The sequence below is a fragment of the Diceros bicornis genome, chromosome 27 (assembly GCF_020826845.1).
Source record: "Diceros bicornis minor isolate mBicDic1 chromosome 27, mDicBic1.mat.cur, whole genome shotgun sequence".
Taxonomy (NCBI): domain Eukaryota; kingdom Metazoa; phylum Chordata; class Mammalia; order Perissodactyla; family Rhinocerotidae; genus Diceros; species Diceros bicornis.
Genome location: NC_080766.1, coordinates 33917567 through 33945450, shown reverse-complemented (window position 1 = coordinate 33945450; position 27884 = coordinate 33917567). Strand labels below are relative to the sequence as shown.

Genomic DNA, 27884 nt, shown 5'->3' with positions numbered 1-27884 from the left:
CTGTGCCGTATAAGGCAATAACCTTGGAGAGCCTGGCCCCGGAGAGGCACCTGGAAATAGCACTGGCCCTGGGCTTGGGCTCTGAGTCTGTCACCAACGTAAGCCGCTGCCTTCAACTAAGAAGGGGCTTTCTGGGCCTGAACCACAGCTCCTGCCCCAGGACACCAGCCTGATTCCACCCTGAACCCGGATCAGCCTTATCAGAATCTGGTCCCCACAGCCAGCCTGCTTGCCCCTGACCAGCTGTAACCCCCTTTTCCGCAGGGCAGCACAGAGGAGCTTATTTTCTCACAGAATTGATCTGTCCCCGTTTCTGCTGGGCTCAAACTCTTAACCTGTTCTCTTTCTGCTATATACATGTCCTCCTCTCTCACAGAGCTTCATCCCATGGCCCAACAGAGGAGGCGCTTCCATCTTAAATTTCCTAAATGATCCTAGGTAGGTCTTCACAATTTCCATCTACTAACTCTTCTTCCAAACCTGTCCCAACTCAAAGTGCACCTAAGAGATAAAGTAGATGTCTCTCAAGAAGACTTGCCTAGGGTGGGGGCTGTGGGTGGGTGTCTTTTTATCTCTTGCCACCCTGGATGGCAGGGTACCCAATGCTTGGTTAGAAAGTCAGCCCGAGAGCCAATCCCTCACCAGTGGCACAGGGCTCCAACCGAGAGAGAGAAGGTGGTTCCATCAACTAGTGCTAGAAGCTTCATATATCTACTATCTGCATCTCCTCTCCCCATTGTCGAGGTTAGGCTGCCAGTAGGGGCATCTTTCTAAAGCAGACCCTACAGCAACTGTGTCATATTGTGTGTGTGTGTGGGGGATGAACCTAAACATCCATTTCCTAAATACAAAGACTCATATAAATTAGGTTTTCAATCCATACCCTTTGAACAAAAGAGCCTATCAATACTTGCACAATCAGAAGACTTGCATGCCCAGTGGATACCACTACGTCCATTAGCTAATCCTCTTTACTGCTCACAAGCCCCTGCCTTGCCCAACAAATGTGACTCATCGCATATAAATGACGTGCTAATGCAGCTTCTGAAAATCCCCTTCATACTTTTTCGAGGAACCAAGTGACACAAGTAGAAAGTTCTTGCTGAGTGACCATGAGGCCTCAGTAGCTCTACAGGGTGTTATTTAAGAAAACAAAAGTTTGATACAGTAATTCTAAAAAGTTGAAACTTTGCAGAAAATAGGCCAAAATAAAGAAGGCAAAGTGAAGAGGAAAAACTTCACATAGACTTTTAAAAAGTCAATTATATAGTCTTTTAATTCTAGCTTGAAAAAAAACGCTTAAATTACTAGGAACATATTTACAAGATTAATCACATTTTAAGCTGGGAGACTGGATGTGAGAGGCTGCTCAGTGTCCCTTGCTGGGACAGGCTGGGACAGGTTACATGAACTGCCTGAGGGTCCACAGCTCACTTGTCAGAGTCAAGGAGGGGACCCTTGACTCTCCGGACTGCGTGGCCCAGCCAACAATGAACAAAATATCAGAGGTGTGCCAGAGCCATTTTGCTAACAAATAATTACATGCCTTTTTAGTGTTTAAGAGAAACCTTAATTTTTCTGGGATATCTCTGTAGAATCATTCTAGAAACTTGTATGATTTAGAAAATTCTTAGTTTAAAGAAAAAAAATAAGCTTGTAGTCCCAATGAGACCCACTACTTCTCTCCAGGTACCAACGGGCCTTTCTGCGACAGGAATATGGGGCACTGGTCTCCGTAAGGTCCCACCGGAAACATCAGCAGCGTCACTAGCTCAGTCCTCTTCCTGCAGGCTGGTGGACCAGATCAATGCTTTCCTTCAAAGTGCTTTGGAGAACACCTTCTTCCTCCTTCTCTGGAAACAAAACAACAGACACAGAGTCGCAGGCCTCCTCCTTTGGCGAGCTGTCCTTGTCCAAGACCTCTAAGATAGGCTGAGCCGGGTCCTTTAAATACTGGAAAAGGATGAAAACCAACACTATAATTAGTTTCTCAGTTCAAAATACCAGATCTTTTACTTTACTTTTAGTTGGCACAATCATATTTTATACAAGTATAACTTCCTATTCTGTCCACCAACGAAACAACTTCTAAAGCTTGAATACCCTTTCTCCCCATCTCATGAATAACTTCAACACGAATCCAGGGGCCAACAAGATAATACTCTGAAGGTGTAAAAGGGCATAACTCAGGAAAACCAAGCTCTGACTTGCTGCACTGAGGGCAGGCTTGTGGATTCTTAATCCTTAAATGTCTCTGAAATTCTAAGTTTTCCGTGAAGGAGGAAACAGGACCTCTCATTCACCTACAGTCGGGGAAAAGAGGCCGAGTTCACGAGCATTTTTCTCAGCCACTCCACCCACCAGTTGTTTCTACTTCACACAACCCCCAACAAGCAGAGAATCTGGGCTTGCTGTGCAATGGTCAGTGCAGCCCTGGGGTGGAGGGCATGAGAAAGCAGAGGTTCTCAATATAAAGTGATATTCCACAGCGCCTAACCCTCCCTTTCCCTCCTGCCTCTGCTTTAGGCTTAGCCCTAAATTCACCAAGTTCCCAAGAACTACTGCCTAGCTCTTAGAAATGCCGAATGATACCAAAGCACAGTAAGCTTAGAGCTGACTGATTAAAAGAGGAACAACGATGAATCACGTGCACTTGTGAAACCTCAAAAATAAGTGAAACAGTGTTCATTATTCTCATGTAACTTCAGTGGCTTTTCATATATATGTTTCACACTTTCCCAGGAAGTAAACCAAAAGACTTTATGTTTTAGATTCAAGCCCCAAAGGAACAACTAGTAGTAAATTCATTTACTAGGGCCCAGCTGGTAGTCCTACTGTGAGAGAGAGATTATTAACACAGGTAAAATCCTGAGACGGTTGAAAGCTGTTATTTTGTGACAATATTAACCAGGGAAGGGTTGTTTTTTTTTTTGTGGTAAGAACACTTAACATGAGTTCTGCCCTCTTAACAAATTTTTCAGTGCACAATACAGCGTTGCTAACTATAGGCACGAGGTTGTACAGCGGATTTCTAGAACTTATTCATCTTGCATAACTGAAACTTTATACCTGTTGAACAGCAACGCCCCATTTCCCCCTCCTACGGTGCCTGGTAACCACCATTCTACTCTCTGCTTCTATGAATCTGACTATTTAAGATGCCTCATCTAAGTGGAGTCATGCAGGATTTATATGGAGCTTCTAGTTAGGAATTTAACATGTAATTTTTATAATGTCTATGTACTTTTTAAATACCTCCTGACAGATGAAGGAAAACAAATGACTGTAATTCTTTCTAGAAGCACCACTCTGTCTTCACAGACCAGAGAGAACAGAATAAGATACTGTGTTCAGTGCCTTCACCCCGATTTTACTGGAGAAAAACCTCCAGAAGCAAATACTTTTAAACATTCTTCTGTCAGCTAGCTTCTGATCCTAAGAATGTCCCGACTGTGTCCTCAGAGGACCCAGCTACCTCGCAGGGCCTCAGGGGGCTGGGGCTGTGTAGGAACAGAAGACTTGCACAAGACCCACTCCACTTGTCTTTCTCAAGTCCTTTAAAATACTGCTAACATCCACTGAGCACCTGGCACACAAGGCCTCGTGCTCACGGCTCTGCGTGCGTTTACTCCAGGATCCTCCTAAGCGCACACTGCCTGACCCACAGCTCACGCCCTTGACCACTGTCTCTACTGCCTCAGTATCCTCCAGCCGGGCTTCCCTGCGGGCATCCCCCAAAGAGCGTAGGACCGATGTGCTGCCTCGCGAGAGGGACCTACTGCAGCCCATCCCTTGGCCAGGCCACCTTTTTTGCCAACCTCTTGCCATTAAAAAAATTTTTTTTTTAACTGTGGTAAAATACACATAACATAAAATTTACCATCCTAACCATTTTTTTTTGTGTGTGTGTGAGGACGATTAGCCCTGAGCTAACATCTGTCGCCAATCCTCCTCTTTTTACTGAGGAAGACTGGGCCTGGGTTAACATCCGTGCCCATCCTCCTCCATTTCATATGGGACGCCGCCACAGCATGGCTTGACAAGCAGTGTATCGGTGCGTGCCCAGGATCTGAACCCCTGGCCACCACAGCAAAGCGCGCACACTTAACTGCTATGCCACCGGGCTGGCCCCCCATCTTAACCATTTTTAAGTATACAGTTCAGTAGTGGAAAGTATATTCACCTTGTCATGCCACAATCACCACCATCTGTCTCTAGAACTTTTTGCATTTTGCAAAATTGAAACTCTGTACCCACTAAATGCTAGCTTGCCCATCTCCTCCTCCCCCTAGACCCTGGCAACCACCATTTTACATTCTGTCTCTGAATTTAACCACTCTAAGTACCTTCTATACATGGAATCATATAGTAGTTGTCTTTTTGTGACAAATTTATTTCACTTATCATAATGTCTCAAGGTTCATCCATGTTGTAGCATGGGTCAGAACTTCCTTCCTTTTTAAGGTTCAGTAATATTCCATTGTATGTGTATACCACATTTTATTTATCTATTCTCTGTTGATGGACACTTGGGTTGCTTCCACCTTTTGGTTATTGTGAATAATGCTGCTGTGAACACGGGCATACAGATAACCTCGTACCACTTTTATCTCAAATCTCTGTTTCCAGAGCTTTGTCCACTGCTGTACTCTTCGGTGTTACCAGGGGGCTGTGGAGCACTGACACATCACCCATTTAGATGTGAGCACACGTACCTCTTCTATTTGCACTGGGATGCTTGGCGGAGACTGAAACCAGTATTTAACCAGGCCTCTGTACTTCAGGACCATGAAGAGACAGGCCCCTGCCATCGCCAACAGCAACAGAAAGGTTCCCATGGCGATGAGAATGACTTGTTGAAGCTTGGTAGAGGCTAAAAAGATGACATAAAAGTGGGCAGGATGACCATCCGACACATGATACAAACATCGGGCAATTTTTCATTCACCACTGCATAAATAGTGTTCCTGCCCCAGTAAAATGGACAGACACTGCCCCTCCTCACTCAGCCCCATAGGCTTAAATTAATAGCTAGTCAAGGCAATCCTAAAATAAAGCAAGTGTTAGCTGTTTGGCGGCTCTTGCTTCTCGAGATCTCAGCAAGAGCTTGTTAGACCCACAGTTAAGTGCTCTCTTCTCACCTCCTTCTCTCTGGGTCTCCCCACTCCCACCACCCTTCACCTAGTAAGCGATCCCTGATTTCACTATTTTAGGAGTATTCTTTTCCCAACACAAAAAGGACATAAGAAGGTATATGTTACCTACCATCTTCCATTGTTTTGGAGCAAGATATGTTGCTTAAATGTCCGGGTCTAGAGACGTTTGGCTTTGTCCAAAGCAGCCATGCCTGGACTCGTAAACAGTATACTCTTAAAGGTTTTAAAGCATTCAACACAATGGAGTTGGTCATGAAAGGGCCTTTAACCTATGTGAAAAATACCGACAATCACACGTGTAATTACCCAAATAGACATGGTCAAGCCACTTCCATCCTCTCCAATGTTTCCTCAAATTCACAACGTACACAATAACCAAAGAATAAGAAGATTCTGTCTTTAAAGAGTCACTGGCTTACAGTGAACAGATTTTATATGTGAAAATCGGTGAACAGTGTGAAGAAAGATGCCAATGGCTTCAAAGCTGTTTTTCTGGCTGTGAGGCCTCGGAAGGCCCATGGCAGCCATGGAGGAACCAAAACTGGAATTTAGCAAATCTGAATTTTCTCCTTTGAAATGAACATTTTGTATTTCATGGTTCATCTTATCTAGATACTTCAAATTAGTCAGCAAAGAGAGAAAACAATCATTCTAGGAAATAATGTTCCTTTAGTTCCCAACCTGCTTCTAGTTTTAACTGAAATGTGCTGATTCCTCTTACAGTTTTGGTCAAAATGATTTAGCAATTTATGTAATTGGGAAAGAGTCAGATCCCAAATTCTTAGAGGATTCTGTCTCCTCTCCATCTCCTTGCTGCTGCCCTCCTTTAGGCCTTGTCACCTTCACACCTGGGGCACTCCAGTCAATGGCTCTTCACTCTCGTCCTGGACAAAGTTGTCATCGTTCCCCAGGGAAACAAGAAAAATATGTATTATGGCAATATAGGATTTCTTCTAAAGGATGTCTTTCTTATTTTGAAATACAGAAGAATATGTTATAGCCATTTGAAATGGTGGGATAACCTACGCTCAATAACATGGAGAGATGAACCTGCTATAATGTTAACTGAAAAAAAGCAGATTATTCAATAATATACAGAACATGATCTTATTTTTAAAAATTCAAAATAATCATATTATTTATGAATAGTGGGATTACAGATGGTTTTTATTTTTTTCTTTCTTTTCTCTAATGGTGATGGACTGCCAGGGCTGAGGAAAAAATTTTTGCTCCTGATGCCATATAAAGCAATTTTAAGGACAAAATTCCTTTTGGGTTTATTTCAGCAGCCAGTTGGCATTTCTGAAATTTAGACTCACAGACTGCAGAGGAGAGCTAACATTCTGGCCTGAGACTGCTGCCCTTGGAAAAGCCTGCTTGCAAGGCTGACCCATGGCTGGCAGCTGGAAACGTGGATTTCAGGAGTGTTCCTACCATTTCCTAACTGATAAGGGTGGTTTATTGTAGAAACAATGTGGTTTATGCTGAACACTGCTTTCCTTTTGGGAGTCTGGAATTTTGACGTGTGCTAGGCAGAGCGAGCATCCAGTAAAAACCCTGGGCACTGAGTCTCTAATGAGCTTCCCTGTAGAGAACATTTCACACATGTCCCAGCTTGTTGTTGGAGGAATTAAGTGTGTCCTGTGTGAGCCTGTCGGGAGAGGATTCTTGGAAACTTGTGCCTAGACTGGTCCCATGTGCCACTTCCCTTTGCTAATTTTGCTTTATGTCCTGTCTTTGCAATAAATCATAGCCATGAATTCAACTATATACCAAGTCCTGTGAGTCCTTCGAGCAAATCTAGGGTTGGTCTTGGAGACCCCCAACACACAGACTCACAGCTGGAATGGAGATCATACTGGTGGCTTTCAGTCATTTTAGCCCTAGAATCTTTGTCCACGAAAGTCCAAAGTCTAGAAGCTCTGGTTGAAAGGGGAAAAGGGGTTTGGGGTCCCCACAGATTCCAACTTATAACTCAACTGTTTCATTTCACACAAGAGTAAACTGCAGCCTAGAATGGCTAAGTGACATCGAACTAGTTCCAGGCAGTAGAAGCATGGTCCATGTACTTTTCATTAGGGCACACTGCTCAGTGAGGCTAGTTTCAATGTCCTGGAGGCTGAGTCCTCCAGCACTGGGCAGCCCTGCCTAGCTCTAGGATACCAATAGCAATTCACCCTCTGGGGGCTGATTCAGTGGAGTGAAGCCATCGACTCCATCATAAGCAACGAAAGTATGGACAGGCCCCTGGTAGGGAACACTGTAACATGGTGCATTCTGCATAAGAAGCCAACTCAACAGCGGAGGAAAAATGTGGTCAGAGTGCCCATCCTATCTCCTGCATTTCTGAAGTCCAGGATGTATACGGCCCAGGATGTATACGGAAGAGGCAGCCACCTCTCCCTTCTGGATTCTTCCAGGCTTTCTCTATTCCAGTTGACCAGCTCTTGACCTCTGATTTGGGGAAATGGTTATTTCCTTCTTCCCTACATGCTGAGAGTCTGTTCTTCATGAGTTTTGCCTTCCCCAGTGTTTTTAGACACACCATAAAGAAACAAAGAGGGCCGGCCCCGTGGCTTAGCAGTTAAGTGTGCGCGCTCTGCTGCTGGCGGCCCGGGTTCGGATCCCGGGCGCGCACTGACGCACCGCTTCTCCGGCCATGCTGAGGCCACGTCCCACATACAGCAACTAGCAGGATGTGCAGCTATGACATACAACTATCTACTGGGGCTTTGGGGAAAAAAAAAAAAAAAAGAAACAAAGAGACAGTGCAAATATAAACCATGTGGGAGAAAAATTGTGAGTCAGACCATGGCCCCTGAGGTCAGATGTCTGGCTTTACTTTGCTAGCTGTCAGCTGCTGACCTGGGTCAAGTTACTTCACCACTTGGTTTCCCTCTCTGTGAAATAGGTTGTCATAAAGATCAAATGAGATGATGTATCTAAAATGCCTGGCCCAGTGCCAGCCACAAAGAAAGCTCTTGATAAACATAAGCTCTTATTATTATTATAAAAATTATAATAATGTTGAAATTAGGAAATCATGGAGTTTACATAGATAGTAAAACCACATTACATGCAGCTTGGATAATCAGGACTGGAGAAGATTAAAGGCCAACATTTTTTCCTTGGACTACCCAGGCACCTGTGTCAACTGTATCCCCACCACAGCCCTTCAGGTGGCCTGCGTTCTGACAGAGCCAGGCACTTGCCATTCTCCATGTGCCAAGCCTTCTCATACCCCCTGGTCCTTCTCCCTAGAATGTTCTCTTACCTTCCACTAGATTTTTCACCTATTCACATATGCCTTCTTTGCAAACCGTTCAAACCAGACAAATTTATATAGTTAATCCTTGCAGACTGCAGTGGTGGATTCCCTGTTGTAGAAAAAGGCCCCCTGACTCTCCCCCAAACTCCAGAGTGGGGTAAAAGCACCCTCAGCACCAGCAAAGTCTGGACCCCTGACAATGGGACCTGGGTGCTACCAGACAGAGGCGCCCCTCCGATGGGCCTGGTGGAAGGGAAATCTCAGCACAGTGAGGAGAACACAGGTCTTGAACAGGAGGACTGAAACCAGCTAAGTCTCAGCTTGAAGACGACAGTGGGACACCCCGTTCTCCCTGCCCATTTTAATGTTTACTTTCTTTTGCTGTATCAGAAACTCCAAATAAAAGAAAATTAAACAAAGAAGACAAATGCTCTTACCTGTTGGATTCCTGCTTTTTCCCAGTAATGGACATAATACTGAAAAACAACCATGGAGTCGTGGATGTCAAAGGGAGGGGACAACCTGACAATAAGGGAACCTTCTCCTGGGGTCACCCAAATGTTTTCTGGAGGCCCGATGGTAACTGGAATAGAATTACAAAAACAAAAAAATATATGAATATATACAAACACACATATGTTGTATATATACAGACACAAAATATGTATATTGTATGTATACAAATTATATATAATACAATATATTAATATATAATTCTCTCTCTCTCTATATATATAGTGTGTACACCCACACATCCCCCCCCCACACACACACATGTTTATATACGCAATGAGATTGCTTTCAGGCACACAAGACTACCAGAGACTGCTCCGGGCACAAGATTTACTCGGACGGCTAAGGGACAGGAAGCCCAGTGGGGCCACAGTGCAATACCAGGGGCTTCTTGCCTTCAGGGGAAGCAGCGGTCCATACAGCAGTCCACGCAGCGGCCCAGAGTCCCCCCACCCCCACCGCCCGCCCCAGGAGACAGCTCGGGTGCAAGGAGCCGAGACCCGAGATGGGCAGGTACAGGATCCTCCTTGGCTTAAGAGCCACAAGAGCCAATATCTCTTACAACAACTCCACAGGAATAGTTTCCAGAGTCCCCACAAGGAACATGCCCAGTTATACGAACCACTGCACTCAGCAAAGCCCCAAGACACGGCTTCCTACCAGGTATTTAAGATTGTCTGCAGTTTACCAATCCGGGGTCATTTTGACCGTAAGCAACGCTGCCTAGTAACAGAGTTGACATGCCTCCTTTATCAGGTTTCCAGAGAAAGAGAGCTGGAAGGTTAACCAAAGGTCAAATTTTCATGCAGAGGGAGAAAAGACTTTGTTAGCCCTTATCTACAATTTCTATATAAATGAACAAAAGTGGTATTTACAAACCTTTAAATACATTTGTCTCCTAGCTTATTGAAATACTATGTTTAAATATAATAACTCCAGCAATTCCACTTCTGGGTATTTATCCAAAGGAAATGAAAACACTAACTTGAAAAGATATTGGCACCCCCATGTTCACTGTAGCATTGCTTACAATAGCTAAGACATGGAAGCAACCTAAGTGTCCACTGAAGGATGAATGGATGAAGAAAATGTGGTATGCGTGTGTGTGTGTGTATATATATATATATATGTATATATACATTTATATGTATATATGTACATATATGTATATATATACACACACAATGGAATATTATTCAGCCATTAAAAAGAAGGAAATCTTGCCATTTGTAGCAACATGGATGGGATCTTGACAGCATTATGCTAAGTGAAATAAGTCAGACAGAGAAAGACAAATACTGTATGATCTCACTTATCTGGGGAATCCAAAAATAAAAAATGAACTCATAGATACAGAGAACAGATTGGTGATTGCCAGAGGCAGGGGCTGGGGAGTGGGAGAAATGGGTGAAGGGGGTCAAAAGGTACACACTTCCAGTTATAAGATAAACAAGTCATGAGGAGGTAATGTACGGCATGGAGACTAGAGTTAACAATACTGTATCGCATATTTGAAAGTTGCTAAGAGGTGGATCTTAAAAGTTCTCATCACAAGAAAAAAACATTTGCAACTATGTGAGGGACGGATGTTAACTAGACTTATTATGGTGATCATTTCGCAATATATACAAATATTGAATCATCATGCTGTATACCTGAAACTAATATAATGTTATATGTAATTATATCTCAATTTAAAAAACGAAAAATATATAATGGCTGAGAAATGTTACCATCCTAAGTCTATTTGTTAAGGCTTTTCATATAACTCACAGGACAGCCAAGGACTGTGACTCATGCTGTGCTATAAATGAAAGGTTAGGGCATGTATCAAGAGAGCGCTTAAATAGCATAATGAACTGGAGGAACTCAGATCAAAGTGCAGGTTGGGTGCTGCACGTTCTGAGAGGCCTGTCTCTGCACATTTCACACCCACAGGCAATCACATAACTGTGAACGGTTAAGTGTTCAAGACAGTGGGCCTGGATTTCTCTTACTTTTCCACCCTCTCGCCCGGGCACTCCCAGGTTGGCGCAGGTTAGGCATATGGTCTGGCCACCTTCCTCTCTGTGCAGAAGTAACTGGTGCTTCCGGGTTTGCACCTGTGCCCTCTGATCTCATTTGTTCTACTGGAGGCACTGAGTCTAGACAGAGACAGGGCCGGGCCTGGCCCACCGCCAGCCAGGGGATGTTAGCGGATGGGCTGCGAGTGGCAAAAAGCTCTTAGGTTCAACCTGCTCACATACGCCGGCACACACATTCTCGAGCTTCCCTTTCAACAGCTAAGTGACCGAAGCATCGGCAAGCATGCTGACCTGCAGGGCCCAGCCGCCTGCTGTAAGTCTCTCTCCTCCGCAGGACATATTCTCTGGACTTTTCCATGACATACACATGGGAGTAGGCATGGGAGCATGGACGCCAGGCATGCCTAGTCACTTAACTGCTGACAGGTCAGCACTGGAAGACCTGCCCTTCTGAAGAGAGTCCTGGACCTGGAATCTGATACCAACCTGATAAGCCCGTCTCTCAAGAGGGAAGCAATCTGCCTTCTCTCATCACACCAAAGGCAGGCTCAGGGGAACTATGGGAACTGGTGATAGCAGCCTCCACATACAGAGTGAGAACTACCACCCAGGCAACATGGACTTCACATGCGTGTCCACACAGATCCACGTAACAACCATAGAAGGTTATCCCCATTTCGAAGAGGGGGAAACTGAAGCCCAGAGGTGATATTACTTGCCTAGAGTGACAGCCAGTAAATGGCAGAGCTGGGATTTGAACTCATGTTTACATGAGGCCACAGCCTGCCCTCTTCAGCCACCATCTCATGCCTCCACCCTCAAGCACTTGGTGACTCATCTCCACGTTTGTTATTCATCCTAAATGCACCACAAGTGCTGAAAGCAGCGATGGGATCTGAGAACACCGCTGCCTCAAACTTTACAGGTGAGGGGCAGAGAATGACAACCCAGCCAGTAACTAACCGAGACCACTGCTGCCCAACTCAGGCCGGAGGACAGGGAGCAGCCGCCGGCTGACACTGGACCAACGCGGTCACGACAGGTCCTGCTTCTGCTACCATCTCTCTTCCCCTGGGCAGTGGCCAGTAACCACCATTACTGTTTTTTTTAACTAATTCCCACTTAGGTGACAGTTTATGGCTCAAATGTGTGATGGTTCTCTACTCAACGACAAATGACTTGTCCACAGTAGATGATCGGCTGGCAAAGACTGCACTGTTTGCTCTTTCCTTCCCCGCATCACCTAGCACAGACCATTGATTTTTTTTTTCTTAGCTTCCTATTACGGGAAATTTCAAACACACAGAAAGTAGAGAGAAGATCGTAACAAAAGCTCATGTACTCATCACCCAACTTTAAATCAACCGTCAACTCATGGCCAATTTTGTTTCTCCTGTGACCATCCACCTTGTCCTTGCCCCTCCCACTCTCTGGATTATTATTATTATTAATTTCAAATACACAGTTTATTTGCTTTCTCTATTTTTTTTCCTCCCCAAAGCCCCAGTACATAGTTGTATATCCTAGTTGTAAGTCCTTCTGGTTCTTCTGTGTGAGCCACCGCCACAGCATGGCTACTGACAGATGATGGGTGTGGTTCCATGCCCGGGAATTGATATTGGGCTGCTGAAGCAGACTGTGCCAAACTTTAACCACTAGGACATCAGGGCTGGCCCTCTCTGGATTATTTTGAATGAATCTCTGACATCACATCATATCATCTCTAAATACTTCAGCATGTATCTCTAAAAGATAGGAGCCCTCCTTTTTAAAAAACATTAACAAAATTCCATTATAACACCTAAAATAAATTAACAATAATTGCTTAATATATCATCAAATATCTAGATTTTCATACTTTGTGTTTTCATAAACCATAGACACTGAAGAAACATCAGGCACAGCTGACCATGTCAAAAACAAATCATTGAAGGAATAAATGTACAAACTGGTATCTGATGATTCTTATGCCTCTTTCCAATACCTGGGAGCACATTTGTTCATTCAGTCATTCAACAAATATTTACTGAATATCTGCCATGTGCCAGGCACCAGTCAGGGCTGAATTAAAGTCCTTCTTGAACATAGAAGTTGTGCCAGAACAGGTAAGGGTGATCAGTGAAGCCAACATGCTAGTAAGCCCTCCAGCACAGAGGTTGGCAAACTTGTTCAGTAAAGCGCTAGAGTAAATTTAGGCTTGGCAGTCTCTGTTTTAACTACTCAACTCTACTGTTGTAGCATGGAAGACTCCATAAACAATATATTAGAAGATGGTGAAACCGCGTTCCAAAAAAAACTTTATTTACAAAAACAGGCCGGTGGGCCGGATTTGGCCTGCAGGCTGTACTTTGCTGACCCCTGGTCTAGCAAATCACACTGTCCTAGCAGCAGCCTCCATGGGCAGTACTTGGGTTTGACCATCATAACGACCTGTGTGCTGGTTATCTAGAGCGAGAGGCAGGACTGACGTGCATGGAGTCAACACTGTTCAGTGAAGAAGAAAGTGAAGACCCGGAAACGATAAAGGAGGGTTTACACCCAAGTTCTCTTACCATTCCGATAGTGTTGGAACCAAGGCACCGTCACCCAGGGAGAAATGCGTTCTTCCAGCTCAGCTCGGACACGTAAAGAGACGTTGAAATGCAGTGGGAAACCCTTTGAGATGTTGGTTTTGGTAAAGTTACATTCTGTCACAGTGATCTTCATACAGTTCACCCCTTCGGGGTCGTTATTGACGTTGGACCACTTAGTACTAGTGGTACTGGAAAGGAAAAAAGGATTTCACTTCACAGAATTCTCTCTTCTACATGTATAACAGTTTCCCAAGAGCTGATTTTTTAAAAGCAGCTTTATTGAGATGTAATTCACGCACCATACAATTCACCCATTTAAAGTGTATGATTCGAAGGCTTTCAGTGTATTCATAGGGTAGTGCAGCCACCACCACAACCAATGTTAGGACATTTCCATCAACCCCAAAAGAAACCCTGTACCTAATAGCAGTCATTCCCTGCTTTCCCCCGACCCCAAGCCCTAGGCAACCATTAATCTACTTTCTGTCTTTATGGATTCACCTATTCTGGACATTTCATATAAACGGGATCATAAATTACGTGGTCTTTTGTGACTCGCTCCTTCCACTTGGCATGTTTTCAAGCACGATACATGTTATAGCATGTGTCAGCGCTTCATTTCTTCTCATGGCCGAATAATAGCCCATTGTATGGCCACAGCACCTTTTGTTTATCCATTCCTCTCTTGATGGACATGCGGGTTGTTTCCACTTTTGGCTATTATAAATAATGTTAAGAATATTCCCATACACGTTTTTGTATGGACCTTTCTTTTCAATTCTCTGGGGTATATACATCTAGGAGTGGAATTGCTGGATCACATGGCAACTGTATTGTTAACTGGTTTTCAAAGTGGCTGCACCATTCTATATTCCCACCTGCACTGTATGAGGCTCCAATTTCTCCACATCCTCACCAACACTTGTTATTATGCCTTTTTTATTACAGCCTTCCTAGTGGATGTGCTGTAGTATGTCATCGTGGTTTTGCTTTGCATTTCCCTGATGAATAATGATGTTGAGCATCTTTTCATGAGCTTATTGGCCATTTGTATATCTTTGAAGAACGGTCTACTCAAGTCCTTTGTCTATATTTTAATTGGGTTATTCGTCTTTTAATTGTTGAGTTGTAAGAGTTCTTCACATATTCTGGATATAAGTCTCTTGTCAGATATGTAGTTTGTGAATATCTTCTCCCATTCCGTCCTACAACTGATTTTAATGTTGAAACTCAGCCTCTGCAACCTATGTCTTAGGAATAATACTATGTTCATACAAACCCCCCTCATGCTTCCTGCTAGTGTGAAGTTTGATTTCACCCCATAGCTGCCCATTTAAAGAGAGTTTGCCTCACACATATGAAAACCCTGCCAAATACAAGGCCACACATCCTTGTAAGTGACAATGCATTCCTCAGAGCCCCAATGCCACACCCCTACACAGGACTTTAGTCCCCAGCTCTGACCTCTGTCCTTGTCTTAGGTGGCAGACTTGAGAAAAGCCAGGGCTGCCAGAAGCCTCAGTGGGGGGCAGCAGGCAGTGTCCCCTCTAGGGACAGGCTATGCCCTAGACAGCTACACTGGCCTGGAAAGCCAGGCCAGGAGGGACAGAGGAGATGAGGCTGGGGGTCACTTCACTGGCTTTTACACACCACATGGGCTTCCACCCCAACCTCTGGGGTCTCTGACCCCAACCAGAGACTTCTCTTCTGTTAAAGTGCAACTGACAAGATGAGAGCCACTTGAAGACGCGTGGCCAGGGCTTCCACAGAAGACGCCCACCATATTCACATACCACCAAGCCCTGGGGGCACAGACCCTGATGGGGAGAGGGATCTCAAACCACAGGCACCCCCTCACAGATTGGGGGGTGTGCTTCAGAGGGGGTAAGTGATTCTTTTTTGAGGTATACAGATACTTAAAGATATTCTAACCTCCTCCCCACAGATCCCAGCTATTGAACTTGAGCAAAAGGCCCCCTACATGTCCAGGGCACATTCCTCGATTCACTAGGAAATTGACCACCATGTTCCAGCTCCTCCCCTCTCTTCCAAACTTGCCCCTTTCTCATAACTAATTTTAAAAACGTTTCTCAAAAAACGGGTTTAAAATGGAATAAGCCACCCAAATTTAAATGACGGCTGACACACGAAGGCCAGCAGTTTTGGGGGAAGGAAGAGTGGGAAAGGAAGCTTAGTTCCGGAATGCTGCCTCCCTAACTATCTGCAAAGGGTAAAAAAAAGGTGATGTTGGCTCCGTTTAAATGAATAATGAAACGAACACAGCCTCAAGAGCATGACACCGCGCATCACTAGACACCCAGCCTCTTGCCCAGGGATCTGTCGAATCAGCCAGTCTGGCTTACCCAGAAAGCTGTCTTGGCTCCTTCTGGCAACATACCCATGATGGACTACCTCTGTCCCCGAATTTCTCTAATTTTGAAAGCAACCCTCATCACGAGGGGGCGCAGAGCATAGTGGTTAAACACCTGGACTCTGGAGTCACATTACACACATCACATTCAAATCCCAGTTACTTCACTTGTCTGTTCCTCAGACTCCCTATCTATAAAATCGGGAAAAACTATAGTGTCTGCCTCCCAGAGTTGTCATGAAGGTTGAAGCAGGGGGCGCCAGGAAAGAGTCTGGGCCAGGGCCTGGTGCCTGGTAAGCGCTATGTAAATTACGCATTAAACACCTGGGCAACTATTTCACTGTCAGCCTGTTCGGTCACTTCCAAAAACAGTAAGTTCGTCCCCTTTGACCCAGCAGTTTTTCTTCTAGAAACATGAGAAAACAATCAGAGATGATTTATGTATGAAGACATTACTCACAGCAGTCATAAACTGTCAACTACCTATACCCATGAGTAGGGAAAAGCTAAATACATCATGGGTGATACCTCATATAATAAAACATGTAGTAAAAACGTTTACACAGAAATACTCATATGAAAAAAATGCTCATATACTTAATTACGTTAAGTCAAAAGGAAAAAAAAAAAAGGAAGCAGGACCCAAAAGTATAACCCCAGTTTTGTTTCATTTTTATACACAGACCAGCACATTTTCAAACAAGTGCATGCGTTTAGAAAAACATCTAGAGAGAAATACACTCAGATGAGAAAAGTGATTATTCTTAGACTGTAGAACACTTGGTTGTTTTAATTTTATTCTTTCTATTCTTCTGGGTTTTCCAGATTTTCTATAAATAACACGTATTGCTATTAAAATCAGAAATAAAATAAAATAAAATAAATGTTTTGAGAAGACTGGGCTGGGCCAGCCAGGCGGGGCATGAACTAGAAAGGGCCTTGCTGCCTGACTGTCTGTATTTTCAGGGAAAACCAGAAATTGGCTTGTTTTTTTTTTTCTGAAAGTGAAATCTCCAGATTTTTTAATGTTGGCACTAATTGGGGGAAAAAAAAAAAAATTAAACACTGTGGGCCAAACACAGCCTGTAGGCCACAACCCCTGATTTAAACTTGAAATTTTCCCACAAAGTGCTCTATGTAATTTTGACTTTGCTACTGTGACTGTCAAAAAACAGAGGCTTCTTCACTTGTATTTATAGTTTTTACTGTAGAGAAACAGAAAGGAAAGTTTTAAGTCCCAGGGGCCTCAAAATTAAATTACTGAATGTAACAAAAATGTCCCAAACATGTACAAGTATCAAAAAACAAAACAAAACAAAGGCCCACTTCCATCAACAAATCTGTGCTTGGAAAAAAAAACGAAATCAGCCTTGGGGTCAGTTTTTAGTGACCCCTCAACTTTGCCAAACAAGGATGTTCATCTTCACCCTGCCCTTTGTTTTTTTTTACCAAAACCAGCCTCTATCTTGAAAAATATCTACAAAATGCTTTTTAAAAAGAAAACAAAGTGAAACAAGTTAGTCTGTGATATGAAACTGTCAAAAGCTTTAAATAATTTTTTATAATATTTAGAGACATTCCACCAACCTACAAATGTACTTTCCTAGTTCAAGGCTAAGGCACGCTGGTCAATAAATCAGCTGTGACTTCCTCTTACTGGAATGTTTAGCTCTAGGATATTATGTTTACTAAATGCCAAGTAGGGCCAGCTGCAAAGCAGCACAAAGACCTGCTCTCAGGAGGGCACTTGGTTTGATGCTCTGCTGTCACCATCTTGAAATTCTAATAATTTTTGAACAAGGGGCCCCACATTTTCATTTTGCACTGGGCCCCATAAATTATGTAACTGGTCCTCAAGGACTGGTCCATGTATTATATAGGTTATCATGTTTGCGATTTATAATTACTTGAGGAATAGATTAACGTGATTCAGAGACAACCTCAAATCCTGGTTTAGAATCTATTTGTATTAAGCAAATATTGTTACAATGGACATGTAAAGATGAAAAAGACGCCATCTGGAAACCCACTCCTCTAACAAACTAACCGCCTGTAATTTTCCCAGGTTCCCCACCTGTTCTTGATGGTAGATACACTCCAAATTTTAGACAGTTGCAACTGCTACCAGATGACACACAATTATCCTTTTTAGTGGTTGCCTAATTGCTTCACCACAAGTTAACATGACACAATGTGCCATTTTCCTGCTGATGGACATGTATATACACTTCAATGTATATCTTCATGAACATAAGTTTTGTGTTGTTTTGTTTTTCTGATGGGCTGCTGTATTATCTGCTTAGGGTAAAAGTAATATGGACATTTCCATGACCCTAAAAGTGGAGTAGAATGACTTCCCAGGAGGGCTGCACTAATGGATCCTGATCCAGCATGGTATCTATCAACCACATCCTCACAAGCTCTGAGCATTACCATTTATTTCTTTAAATTTTGTTTAATTAGTAATATAAAATGACTTAGCCAATAATTTTAACTTAGTCTTCGTGAACCTATTTAAGAAGGTAAACAAATAGTAATTGAGGACTTAGATTTTTGCCTTTCTTCTTCCTATATGTGTTTATACCGCAAATCAAGTGATGGCAAATGGGGAAAAGCCTGAAAGGAGGTGAGAGAGAGAACGAGGTGGCCAGAACAATATGCAAAACGGAAAGCCTGTTTAGAAACTGAGAATTAGGGGGCCAGCCCAGTGGCGAAAGCAGTTAAGTGCTTGCGCTCCACTGCTGGCGGCCCAGGTTCGGATCCTGGGCATGCACCAATGCACCGCTTGTCAGGCCATGCTGTGGCGGCGTCCCATATAAAGTGGAGGAAGATGGGCACGGATGTTAGCCCAGGGCCAGTCTTCCTCAGCAAAAAGAGGAAGATTGGCAGCTGTTAGCTCAGGGCCGATCTTCCTCACACACACAAAAAAGAAAGAAACTGAGAATTAATTGTAATTAAATGAACAAATTCCCTATGAGGCCAAATTTGGCCTATAAGGTTATGTAAACCCGATTTTTAACCCTGAAGAAGATGAAGACTAAAAGGTACCTCCTGCCCTTTCAAGACAGGAAGCCCTTTTATATAACCTCCTCCTGAAACCAAGGAGAGAATAAACTTCCACCAAGCTAAGAAGCCACGTGGTTAGACAGCAGAGATGTCTGACAGCCAGTGTCATTAAAGCCTTCCAATGAGTGGGAGGTTGTGAAATCTCTGTCCTTGGAGATTTTGAAAGTACAAGAGAAATATCTGCTTCCCATGAATTTGCTTACAATCCTGCCAAGAGGCAGTAACAAGCTGCTGGCCCAGGGTTCCATAACAACTCCCCCATAGCTCCCAGTAAGGACGCTAACAGAAACATTTGGCTTACTATTTAAATTGCACCTGGTAGACCACCGGCCCTGAGCCATTGCTGGGGGACACCGGCTCCCAACTCAGAACCTGCTCGGCGTTGTACAGGCGAATCTTCGGGTTTTGAGGAGCAGGCAGCTGGGAAAGAGAGTCTTGAAAAGGACAGAGAATGAGAGAAGGGGGGAAGAGGCAGGAGACAGAGGGAGGGTCAAAAGGAGAAAAATCAATTACAACAGTGTTTAGATGCACACTACCGAACCATTCATACAACTCGGTTTTTGTCAAGGTGCAGAAATGGTATCACCTGTGCTCCGTGGCATGTCCCCGCACCCCTGCCTTTGACTAAAGATGGCACCATTGACACCGTCCATGGAAGAAGAGGGGCTTGGGGCCGCCTTTCCACCGGATGGTTCCAGTTCGTATGAACAGGTCCTGGGCACCAGAGTCTGGCCGGACTATAATGCCCGTCCCACCTTCAGTAACTGCGTGTGACTGGGCTGTGGTGAAGATTAAATTGGTGGCCATGTGACATGCACGAGCCCCAGACTTAGCACCAAGGGAGTGTTTGGTAAACCTACACACACACACACTCACCAAAGCAGGTGTGCAAAGCCCAAAGGCACATGGGAAGGTGAGACCTGTCTTCTGGGCTTCACCAGAGTTGCTGTTTCTCAAGCAGCCCAGCATCACAATCCCTGAGGTCCCGGTTAAAAACGCAGACCCCCAGACCCCACCCCAGACCAGGAAATCTGCATTTTTCAACAAGCTTCCCAGCTGATTCTTATGTACGTTAAAGTTTGAGAACTACAGACAGCAAAGTAACACACTCCCCAGAGGACCACCACAAATATCAGAATCCCCCTCCTTGGGGGGACCTGACAAACACAACCTCATCCCCTGCCACCCCAAGTAGATGCTTTACAGGACTGGGCTAGAGATTGCAAGTGTGGGAACCTTTTCTCTAGTAAGAAAACACGATAACGATAAGACGTTCTCTGAGATTGAAAGATTAATGAGAAGGTGGAAAGAAAATCTTGAAAAACATGCTGCCCCAGAATTCAAAGCAGGACATTCAAACCACACATTTTCAGTCAATGCATCCAGTCTAGAAGAATGGTGCCCAGATTGCCCTACCACCTGGACCACCAGCTCTTCTTCTGAAGGTGCATTAGCAAGAGAATGTGGCCACTTGGTTACTTACAGAATGCCATTGTCTCCACATCTACAAGCTCGAGCTGACTTTCATTCCAGATCTTTATTCAACCAGCTAACCAGCACTCCTCCCCATTTAAACCTGGCCTCAGGAAAGCCAGGGCCAAAGGCAGACAGACAGGTGCAGTGTGGTGGGAGGCTGCTTTTCTGGGAGGCCAATCCCGCACACCGTGGTTACTACAGCACAGCGGATCCCAAAACCAAGCTGAGAAGGGAGGCCTGCTTCCAGGGAGGCTGTGCAGCGCCTTGGCTGGGGCTGGGCACTCATCAAAGAATCTTAGAGGCCTCCTTTTACCGTCTGTCTTAGTTTCCTATTGATGCTGAACTAAATTACCAAATTTAGTGGCTTAAAACAACCCAGACTCATGCCCTTCCAGGTCTGGAGGTCGGAGGTTTGGAACAGGTCGCACTGGGCTGAAGTCAAGTTGTTGGCAGGGCTGTGTTCCTTCTGGAAGCTCCAGGGGAGACTCTGTGCCCTTGCCCTTTCCAGCTTCTAGAAGCTGCTCACATCCTTTGGCTCATGGCCCCTTCCTCTAGCAACACCGGGCCGGGCCTTCTTGTGCTGCCATCTCTCTGGTTCTGATTTTTCCGCTTCCCTCTTCCACGTTTCAAGGACCTTTGTGATTACACTGGGCCTACATAGCCCAGAATCCAGGATAATCCCCCCATCTCGGGATCCTTAATTCAATCACTCTTGCAAAGTCCCTTTTGCTGTGTAAGGTAACATAATGACGGGTTCCAGGGATTAGGATGTGGGCATCTTTGGGGACCATTCTCCTGCCTGCCACAGCGCCCCTTCACCATCTTGCCATCTCTGGGGAGGAGCCAGCAGGAATTCCCCTCCCTCCATCCTTCTCCTAGTGCCCCCATCTCCTCAGTCTAGACATGCAGCTAAGAGAGGGAGCACCAAGGGGCCAGCAAGGAAGGAAGGGATTCCACCCCAACCGACACGTGGACCAGAAGAAAGTCTTCCCCGTAAAAGTGTAAAAGCTGGAGTCTACAGATTTTCACTTTCTCTGGCTTTCATTCTACTGAGCGTGGGAGAGACACCGGCAGTGTTGACCTGATATTTGAGTTTCTTGGAATCCCCTGTCTCACCACAGAGAAGAAAACAAGTCTCAGAACTGTGGATTCCACAGCGAAGCACCATAGACTGCCTACTCATTAACAGCCGCCTTATGCCAGTGCCCCCTGCCCCTCTCGGAAGGCCTGTCCCCGAACGGCCTCACCCCCTTTATTCCGGCCCATGTGACCTCCTCCCTGCTCCTGGGAAACCTTTACATCTCTCCATGGAGATTTTTCACCACCTGAGTCCTGTGGTTAGGAACATGGATTCCAGGACCAGACTGCTAGGGTTCAAAGCCACTCACTCCTTGGACAAATTGTTTAGCCTCTTTGTGCCTCAGTTGTTTCACCTGTAAAATGGGAATAATAACAGTAAAGACTTCAGAGGGTTGTTATCACTGCCTCTTCTCATTGCTGACAGCTTATCGACAGCCTCCCCTAGACACCAGAGCAGGGAGCTCCAGCAGGGCTGGTGGTGTTGGATTTGGGGACTGTTTCATCCCCAGTGCCTGGAAGAGTAAGCATTCAAGGTCTGGTGAATGAGTGGCCTGCAGCCCAGCAGTCTGCTCTCCTTCAGAGATTCCGTTACCAACTTCTTGTGTCCTCAGCTTGCATTCATCTGCTCGAAACCGTGCAAAGCTCAGGATCTCTTCTCCCTTCCTGGCTTTATGCTTAAGTCCTCCCTTTTCTCAGGTCTCAGAGGCTGGGGCAGGGAGCAGGTAGACAACTCCAGGCCGTGGACTTATCTAGACGGTTCTAAACAGTCAATATATTTGGGCCATAGCACCTGCTGTCAATGGTGTTGACAAAGGCTTGGTGGGAAGAGAATGGGATTTATGGGCAAAGGGCTTCAGCTGGAATCCTGATTCTGCCAAACGCCCACCTGAGCCTCAGTTTCTTGTGAATAATGAAAATGATACCCTCTCTCCCGGAGTTGTAGTGAGTGGCCAAGGCAAGGGCATGAATGAAAGGCAAAGCGGACAGTGCCACCTAAGTGTCATTTCTTAATGACTATTTCAGGGTGTCCTGATTCCGCAGGAATGGCTTCTTCTGCAGGCGGCAAGCAGCAACCAGTTACCCAGACCCTGCCTTCAGTGACCACCGACTGGGTGCCCAGCCCCGTGCTGAGCACTGTATTCAACGGTCTGACCCAGTTGAAGACAGAATTGTGTGCCCCCAAAGATGTCGGTGTCTTGTGAATATGTTAGGTTACATGGCAAAGGGGAATTAAGTTGCAGATGAAATTTAGGTTCCTAATCAGAAGACCTTAAAATAGGGAGATTATCTTGGAATACCTGGGTGGACTTAATATCATCACAAGGGTCTTCCTCTAGAAACTGGAGAAAGCAAGGAAATAATTCTCCCCCTAGAACCTAGAAAGGAAGACATCCCTACTGACACCTTGATTTTTGCCTAGTTAAACCTGCTTCCGATTTCTGACCTCCAGGACTGTGAGATCATACACTTGTGTTCTTTTGAGGCACTAAGTTGGTGGTGATTTGCACAGCAACAACAGGAAACTGACATAGTCCCTGTAGGTGGACACCAGGGCTTTAATGACAACCCCAGCTCCTATAAGGTAAAAGTTCAGTCCCAAGTAGGATGTACAAAGCCCCATTCTACCTTCCTTTTCACCGGTCTTTGGAGCAGTGATTCATAAACTATTCATGATAAGAAGAGATAACCTATGTGTCACCTGTATGAAGTGTGTCCTCTGCACCTCACAACCACAGCTCCTTCTGTTCCGTCTTCCTGCCCCAACCCTCCACCTCCGAAGCACCCTGGATCCAGGCGTTTGAGATTTTATACATATTTAAGAATAGGCTATCTGGGTCTTAACAGCATAGTTTGACTAACACATATCACACATAGATAATAAAATAAAGTACAATTAACATTAAAATTAATCATTTAATCTTGACAATTAAGACCCTTCAGGATCTTTCCAAGGATGGGGCATTATGATGAACATCAACAATCCTATCTCCAACACCCCGCAGGTGAGGAGAAGTCAGAAAAACACTCCCTGAATGCTCAGCCATAACCAGGAAGTTGCTCTCTCCAGAAGATGCTGGACATCAGCTTATATACCTGGACCATTTGTCTCTTCCTATAAAGGATGGTTTTGTTTCCTTGGGGGTAAATGGGGCTATTACCCACTTCAAGAGAATGGTTGACCTAGCAGAGTGGCCCACGATCATTTATAGAGTTTGCCCTGATACAGTCTAGCTCTTAGTAGTTTCAACTGTTGAGATTATGGACAACAGGAGTTACTTAATAGTACATTCATTTGCAATGGTTTTGGGGGGATTTACCATCTTTCTCAATGGTCTCTAAGCACATTAGAAACTTTGGATGTTCAAGTCAGCAAATCATGGTAATAAAATTTCTATGGCACAAGTACAGATCCAATGCAAATTAAGCAGCAGCTACGACAATTACAAATAGAAGACTCAATTCTTCAACACTCGGAATTAAATTACTAAAGAGTTCATTGACTTACTGCAGTTTAGTGCTGTCAACTAGTTTTCTATCCAAAGTAAACCACCACTACTTAAAGCATTACCACAAACTGGGTTAGGTTCAATATTTTATATGTTATCCTTATGCCAACTCTAAGGGGTAGATATTATAAGCCTCCCTTTAAAAAATTTGTTTCTGGGGCGGGCCCGGTGGTAGAGTGGTTGGGTTCACACGCTCCGCTTTGGCGGCCCAGGGTTCACAGGTTTGGATCCCAGTGCGGACATATGCACCGCTTATCAAGCCATGCTGTGGTGGCATCCCACATATAAAGTAGAGGAAGATGGGCATGGATGTTAGCCCAGGGCCGATCTTCCTCAGCAAAAAGAGGAAGACTGGCAACAGATGTTAGCTCAGGGCTAATCTTCCTCGTCAAAAAAAAAAAAAAATGTTTCCAATACTCATTTTTTTTCCCTCTAACCATAAAAGCAATGTCATGAATACCGAAGGACACTTGTAAATTATGGAAAAGTGTGGAAATTTTTTCTACTGCCCATTTACTATATAATCATCCTTAATATTTTCACTTTGTGGTTTTTTTTTTAAGATTAACATTTTTTTTAAAGTGATTTTATTTTTTCAGGGAAAGATTTGCCCTGAGGTAACATCTGTTGCCAATCTTCCTCTTTTTTTTCCTTCTCTTCTCCCCAAAGCCCCAGTGCATGGTTGTATATCCTAGTTGTAAGTCCTTCTAGTTCTTCTATGTGAGCCGCCGCCATAGCATGGCTACTGACAGGTGGTGTGGTTCCGTAAGTGGAAAGCAAACCTGGGCCACTAAAGTGGTCAGAGCGCTGAACTTTAACCGCTGGACCATCAGGGCTGGCTCATTCACTTTGTGTTTTGACCAGTGAAGAGTTTCTCTTTAAAATATCCCAGTTAATGTTTAAATTATTTACTATGAAAAAATTCCACATGGTCACAAAAATAAAGATTAGTATAAGGTGGTGCTGCTTTTCAAAGGATCTTTGGTGAAGGGCCAGTTTATTTCCAATGCATCACACTGACCCAAACTTTTGTAGAATACAATAAAAGACAATTAGTAGAAAGCTGCACGTGCCCTTGGGTGTTGCAGCAACGTCAAAATGCAAAGTTTCTAAATACTTCTCTCAACCTTTGGACTCATGGCAGACAAGTCACAAACAGTTCACAGACCACCACTAGTCAGGAATAGCACTCGTATATAAAGGACCACCACTCGCCCGTCATCCACCTCAGGCGATTGTCAACATGGTGCCAATCCTCAAATCTCATCTAAAGGAGGCCCAGGGAGATCTTAAGGAGGCCCAGGGAGGGGGTGGACATAGGTTGCTCTAGACTTGAATCTGGGGAGGGGTAGAGTCAAGATTCAAACCCATTTGTCTGACTCCCATGGGAAAACAGTTAACATTTAACCAGGAGCACACATCCTCACAGGCAAAGCTCCCCTTATCAAGGAGCTACGGAATTTAAGGGCCTTTGCAAGGGATGCTGGTAGAAGAAACAAACCAAAAACCTTGAGACTTCAAATGGAAGGAAACTTCTAAATTCTTGAGACTATTAAAGTGCTACCCCACCTATAATATCAGTCTCTCCATGGGAAAGAACCAGCAAAACACAAACACATTTACATACCCAGAGAGAATGTTCTCCTACCTATACCTTTGTCATTGTCACTTTTTTTCTTTTCTTTTCTTTTCTTTCAGTTTTTATATTTGGCTCACATGTATGGTCAGTGTCAGAGGTAAGAAGGTGGCTGAGCCCAGGCAAGGGGCTGTCTGGATTCCAGTAGAGCTGGGGTTAAAAATCTGGGTCAGCTGACCCCCTTCCCCCAAAGCAACTGGGGGTCTGGATATTTCTGGGTCCTGCTCTGAGTGCTGCCCCTCATCCATCTGCTCCTGGGGAACTGACCGTCTGGATCTCACACCCACTCTGAAACACACCCCGGCCACAGTGACACTGAGTCACGGTCACACCTCCAGGGCACAGGGCCCTGCTGGTGGCTGACCTCCACGGGACGAAGCGGCAAGGCAGGCAGGCCTGGGTCCTGCCTCTAGTTCAGGCCACTGGGGAGGACACGCCAGGTCAGGCCAGGATGAAGAATCTGTGGCCGGCAGAGGCGGCCCTCTCCCGAGCCCTGGATCCGGTTTTTCCTTTGTTCGTTTTGGGAAATTCAGAGAACTCAGCCGCACTCAAGTTTCAGGGTCCGGCGGCGCGGGGGTGGGAGAAGAGGAGAAGCAGTGTGTCCAGATTCTTGCGGGGGCAGAGTGAGTGTCTCCTTCCTTGGAAGGGTGACCCAGAGCCCCAGAGGCCGGGAGGGGCGACATTCGTCCCGCGGGTGCTCCCGGGCCAGAGACTGCCCGGAATTCCCCGCCTTCCACCCCACACCCGCCTCGAGCTCCTCGCAAGCCCGCATCCACAGCAGGCTCCCCACGAACCCCCACCCGCTGCCGGCGCCCGAAGACCCCACCCGCTGCCGGCACCCCGTGTACCCCCAACCCATCGGGACCCCCGGGATCCCCCACCCGCTCCGGGCTCCCAGCAGAACCCCCCTACTCGCGGCACCCCACGGACTCCCAGCCGCTGCGGACACGCCGTGCATCCCTCAACCGATCGGGGCTCCCCGGGATCCCCCACCCGCTCCGGGCTCCCAGCGGAACCCACCCGATCGGGACACCCTCGCAGACCATCAACCGATCGGGGCTCCTAGTGGACTCCCACCCGCTGCGGCGACGCCCCCGTCCCACTCCCCCAGGCCCGGCTTACCTGCCGCGGCCGCCGCGGCGCCGCAGCCGCCGAGCAGCAGCAGCAGCAGCAGCAGCGGCGGCGGCGGCCGCATGGCCCGGGGCTTTGGGCGCCGCAGGCTCGGGGGCGACTCGGGGCGCGGCCCGGCCCCGGCGCGGGTCCGCGGAGCCGCTCACGCCGCCCCCTCGGCGGCCATGGCTTCGCACGGCGCGCGGGGCCCGCCTCTTCCCCAGCGGGGCGGTGGCGCGTCCCGGCGGCCAGGGAGCCCGGCTCGGCCGCCGCGCCCAGGCCGGCCCCTCCCGCCGCCCGCCCCGCCCCGCCCCCCGCCGCCCGCCCGCCGCCCGCCAGGGGGACTTTCCCCGGGCCCCCACCCCCACCCCGGCCGGCGCTCCCGGGAACCGCGGCCGGGGGCCCCCGCGCTCCCTCCGGCCGGAGCGCTCGGCGCGGCGCAGGCCCGGCCTCTGCGGGCCCCCAGGCCGCCTTCCTGAGCGTGGAGCGGGCTGGCCGGGGCCTGGCACAGAGCAGGGGCGCAGAGGGAGCCCCAGCAGACGCCCACCTTCGGGGGCTTGCCTTCTGTAAAGGCCCCGCGAAACCCACGGCCCGGGGTGGGCCGCGCGCCCAGCCTCGAGCCCCCCCCCAAGGCCACCCCCTCCTCTTCTGCTCCCGGATGCCTGGGGTCGCACAATTCGAGGATCCCTCCCTTCAGTTTAAATTTTTGCTTTCTTAATAGCCTCTGGAGTCCATATCAAGCTTTTAACGCTTTTTTGAAAGCAAGTTTTACAGGTAGGGTGGTTAGAAAGGTCCTGGGTGAAGGAAGGAGGGGGCTTTGGGCACAGAGCGATGCGGAGGGAAGTAGAGAACGTCCCACATTTCATAATGGGGTGTGGGTTTGGCCCTGGTGCAGGCTGTGAAGTGTTTGAGGAAGTAACCCCAGGAGCGGGGGTGCAGTGGGGGGAGGGAGTGCGGTCGGGGGAGGGGGGCGCTGCTCTCGGCGCCCGAGCCTGCGCTGTTTCCAGTTTGATGCCAGGAGGATCTGAGGCTGCTCTGTTCTCCCACGACGAGCTGTAAACCCAGCTCAGCGCGGAAGGAAGAGGGCAAAGACGGGAATGAATG

The 27884-nt window shown here is 46.3% G+C and overlaps 1 protein-coding gene across 4 annotated transcripts; it reads right to left on the bottom strand.

Annotated features, from left to right (window-relative positions):
* Positions 1-1257: 1257 nt before the first annotated feature.
* Positions 1258-26968, bottom strand: IFNGR2 (interferon gamma receptor 2). Of its 4 annotated transcripts, none has more exons than XM_058523031.1 (8): positions 26793-26968; positions 19273-19405; positions 13514-13722; positions 8862-9007; positions 6005-6040; positions 5266-5425; positions 4716-4873; positions 1258-1953 (listed from the first exon to the last, which is right to left on the bottom strand). In XM_058523031.1, the coding sequence occupies exons 1-8, from the start codon at positions 26863-26865 to the stop codon at positions 1768-1770; spliced, it is 1101 nt and encodes a 366-aa protein (XP_058379014.1). In that variant the 5' UTR covers positions 26866-26968; the 3' UTR covers positions 1258-1767. The 4 variants fall into 4 exon arrangements, with proteins under 4 accessions (XP_058379014.1, XP_058379017.1, XP_058379015.1 ...); XM_058523034.1 differs by lacking the exon at positions 26793-26968 and adding an exon at positions 19848-21718; XM_058523032.1 differs by lacking the exon at positions 26793-26968 and adding an exon at positions 19558-19820.
* Positions 26969-27884: the final 916 nt, after the last annotated feature.

What these genes read in the sequence shown, in the direction of transcription:
- IFNGR2 (XM_058523031.1), bottom strand. Translation starts at nt 26,865, where the DNA reads ATGCGGCCGCCGCCGCCGCTGCTGCTGCTGCTGCTGCTGCTCGGCGGC. An exon ending in CTCCAAAACAATGGAAGATG is followed by an intron (nt 4,874 to 5,265) that starts GTAGGTAACATA and finishes TCATCTTTTTAG; the next exon opens with CCTCTACCAAGCTTCAACAA. An exon ending in TCCCAGTGCAAATAGAAGAG is followed by an intron (nt 1,954 to 4,715) that starts GTACGTGTGCTC and finishes ATCCTTTTCCAG; the next exon opens with TATTTAAAGGACCCGGCTCA.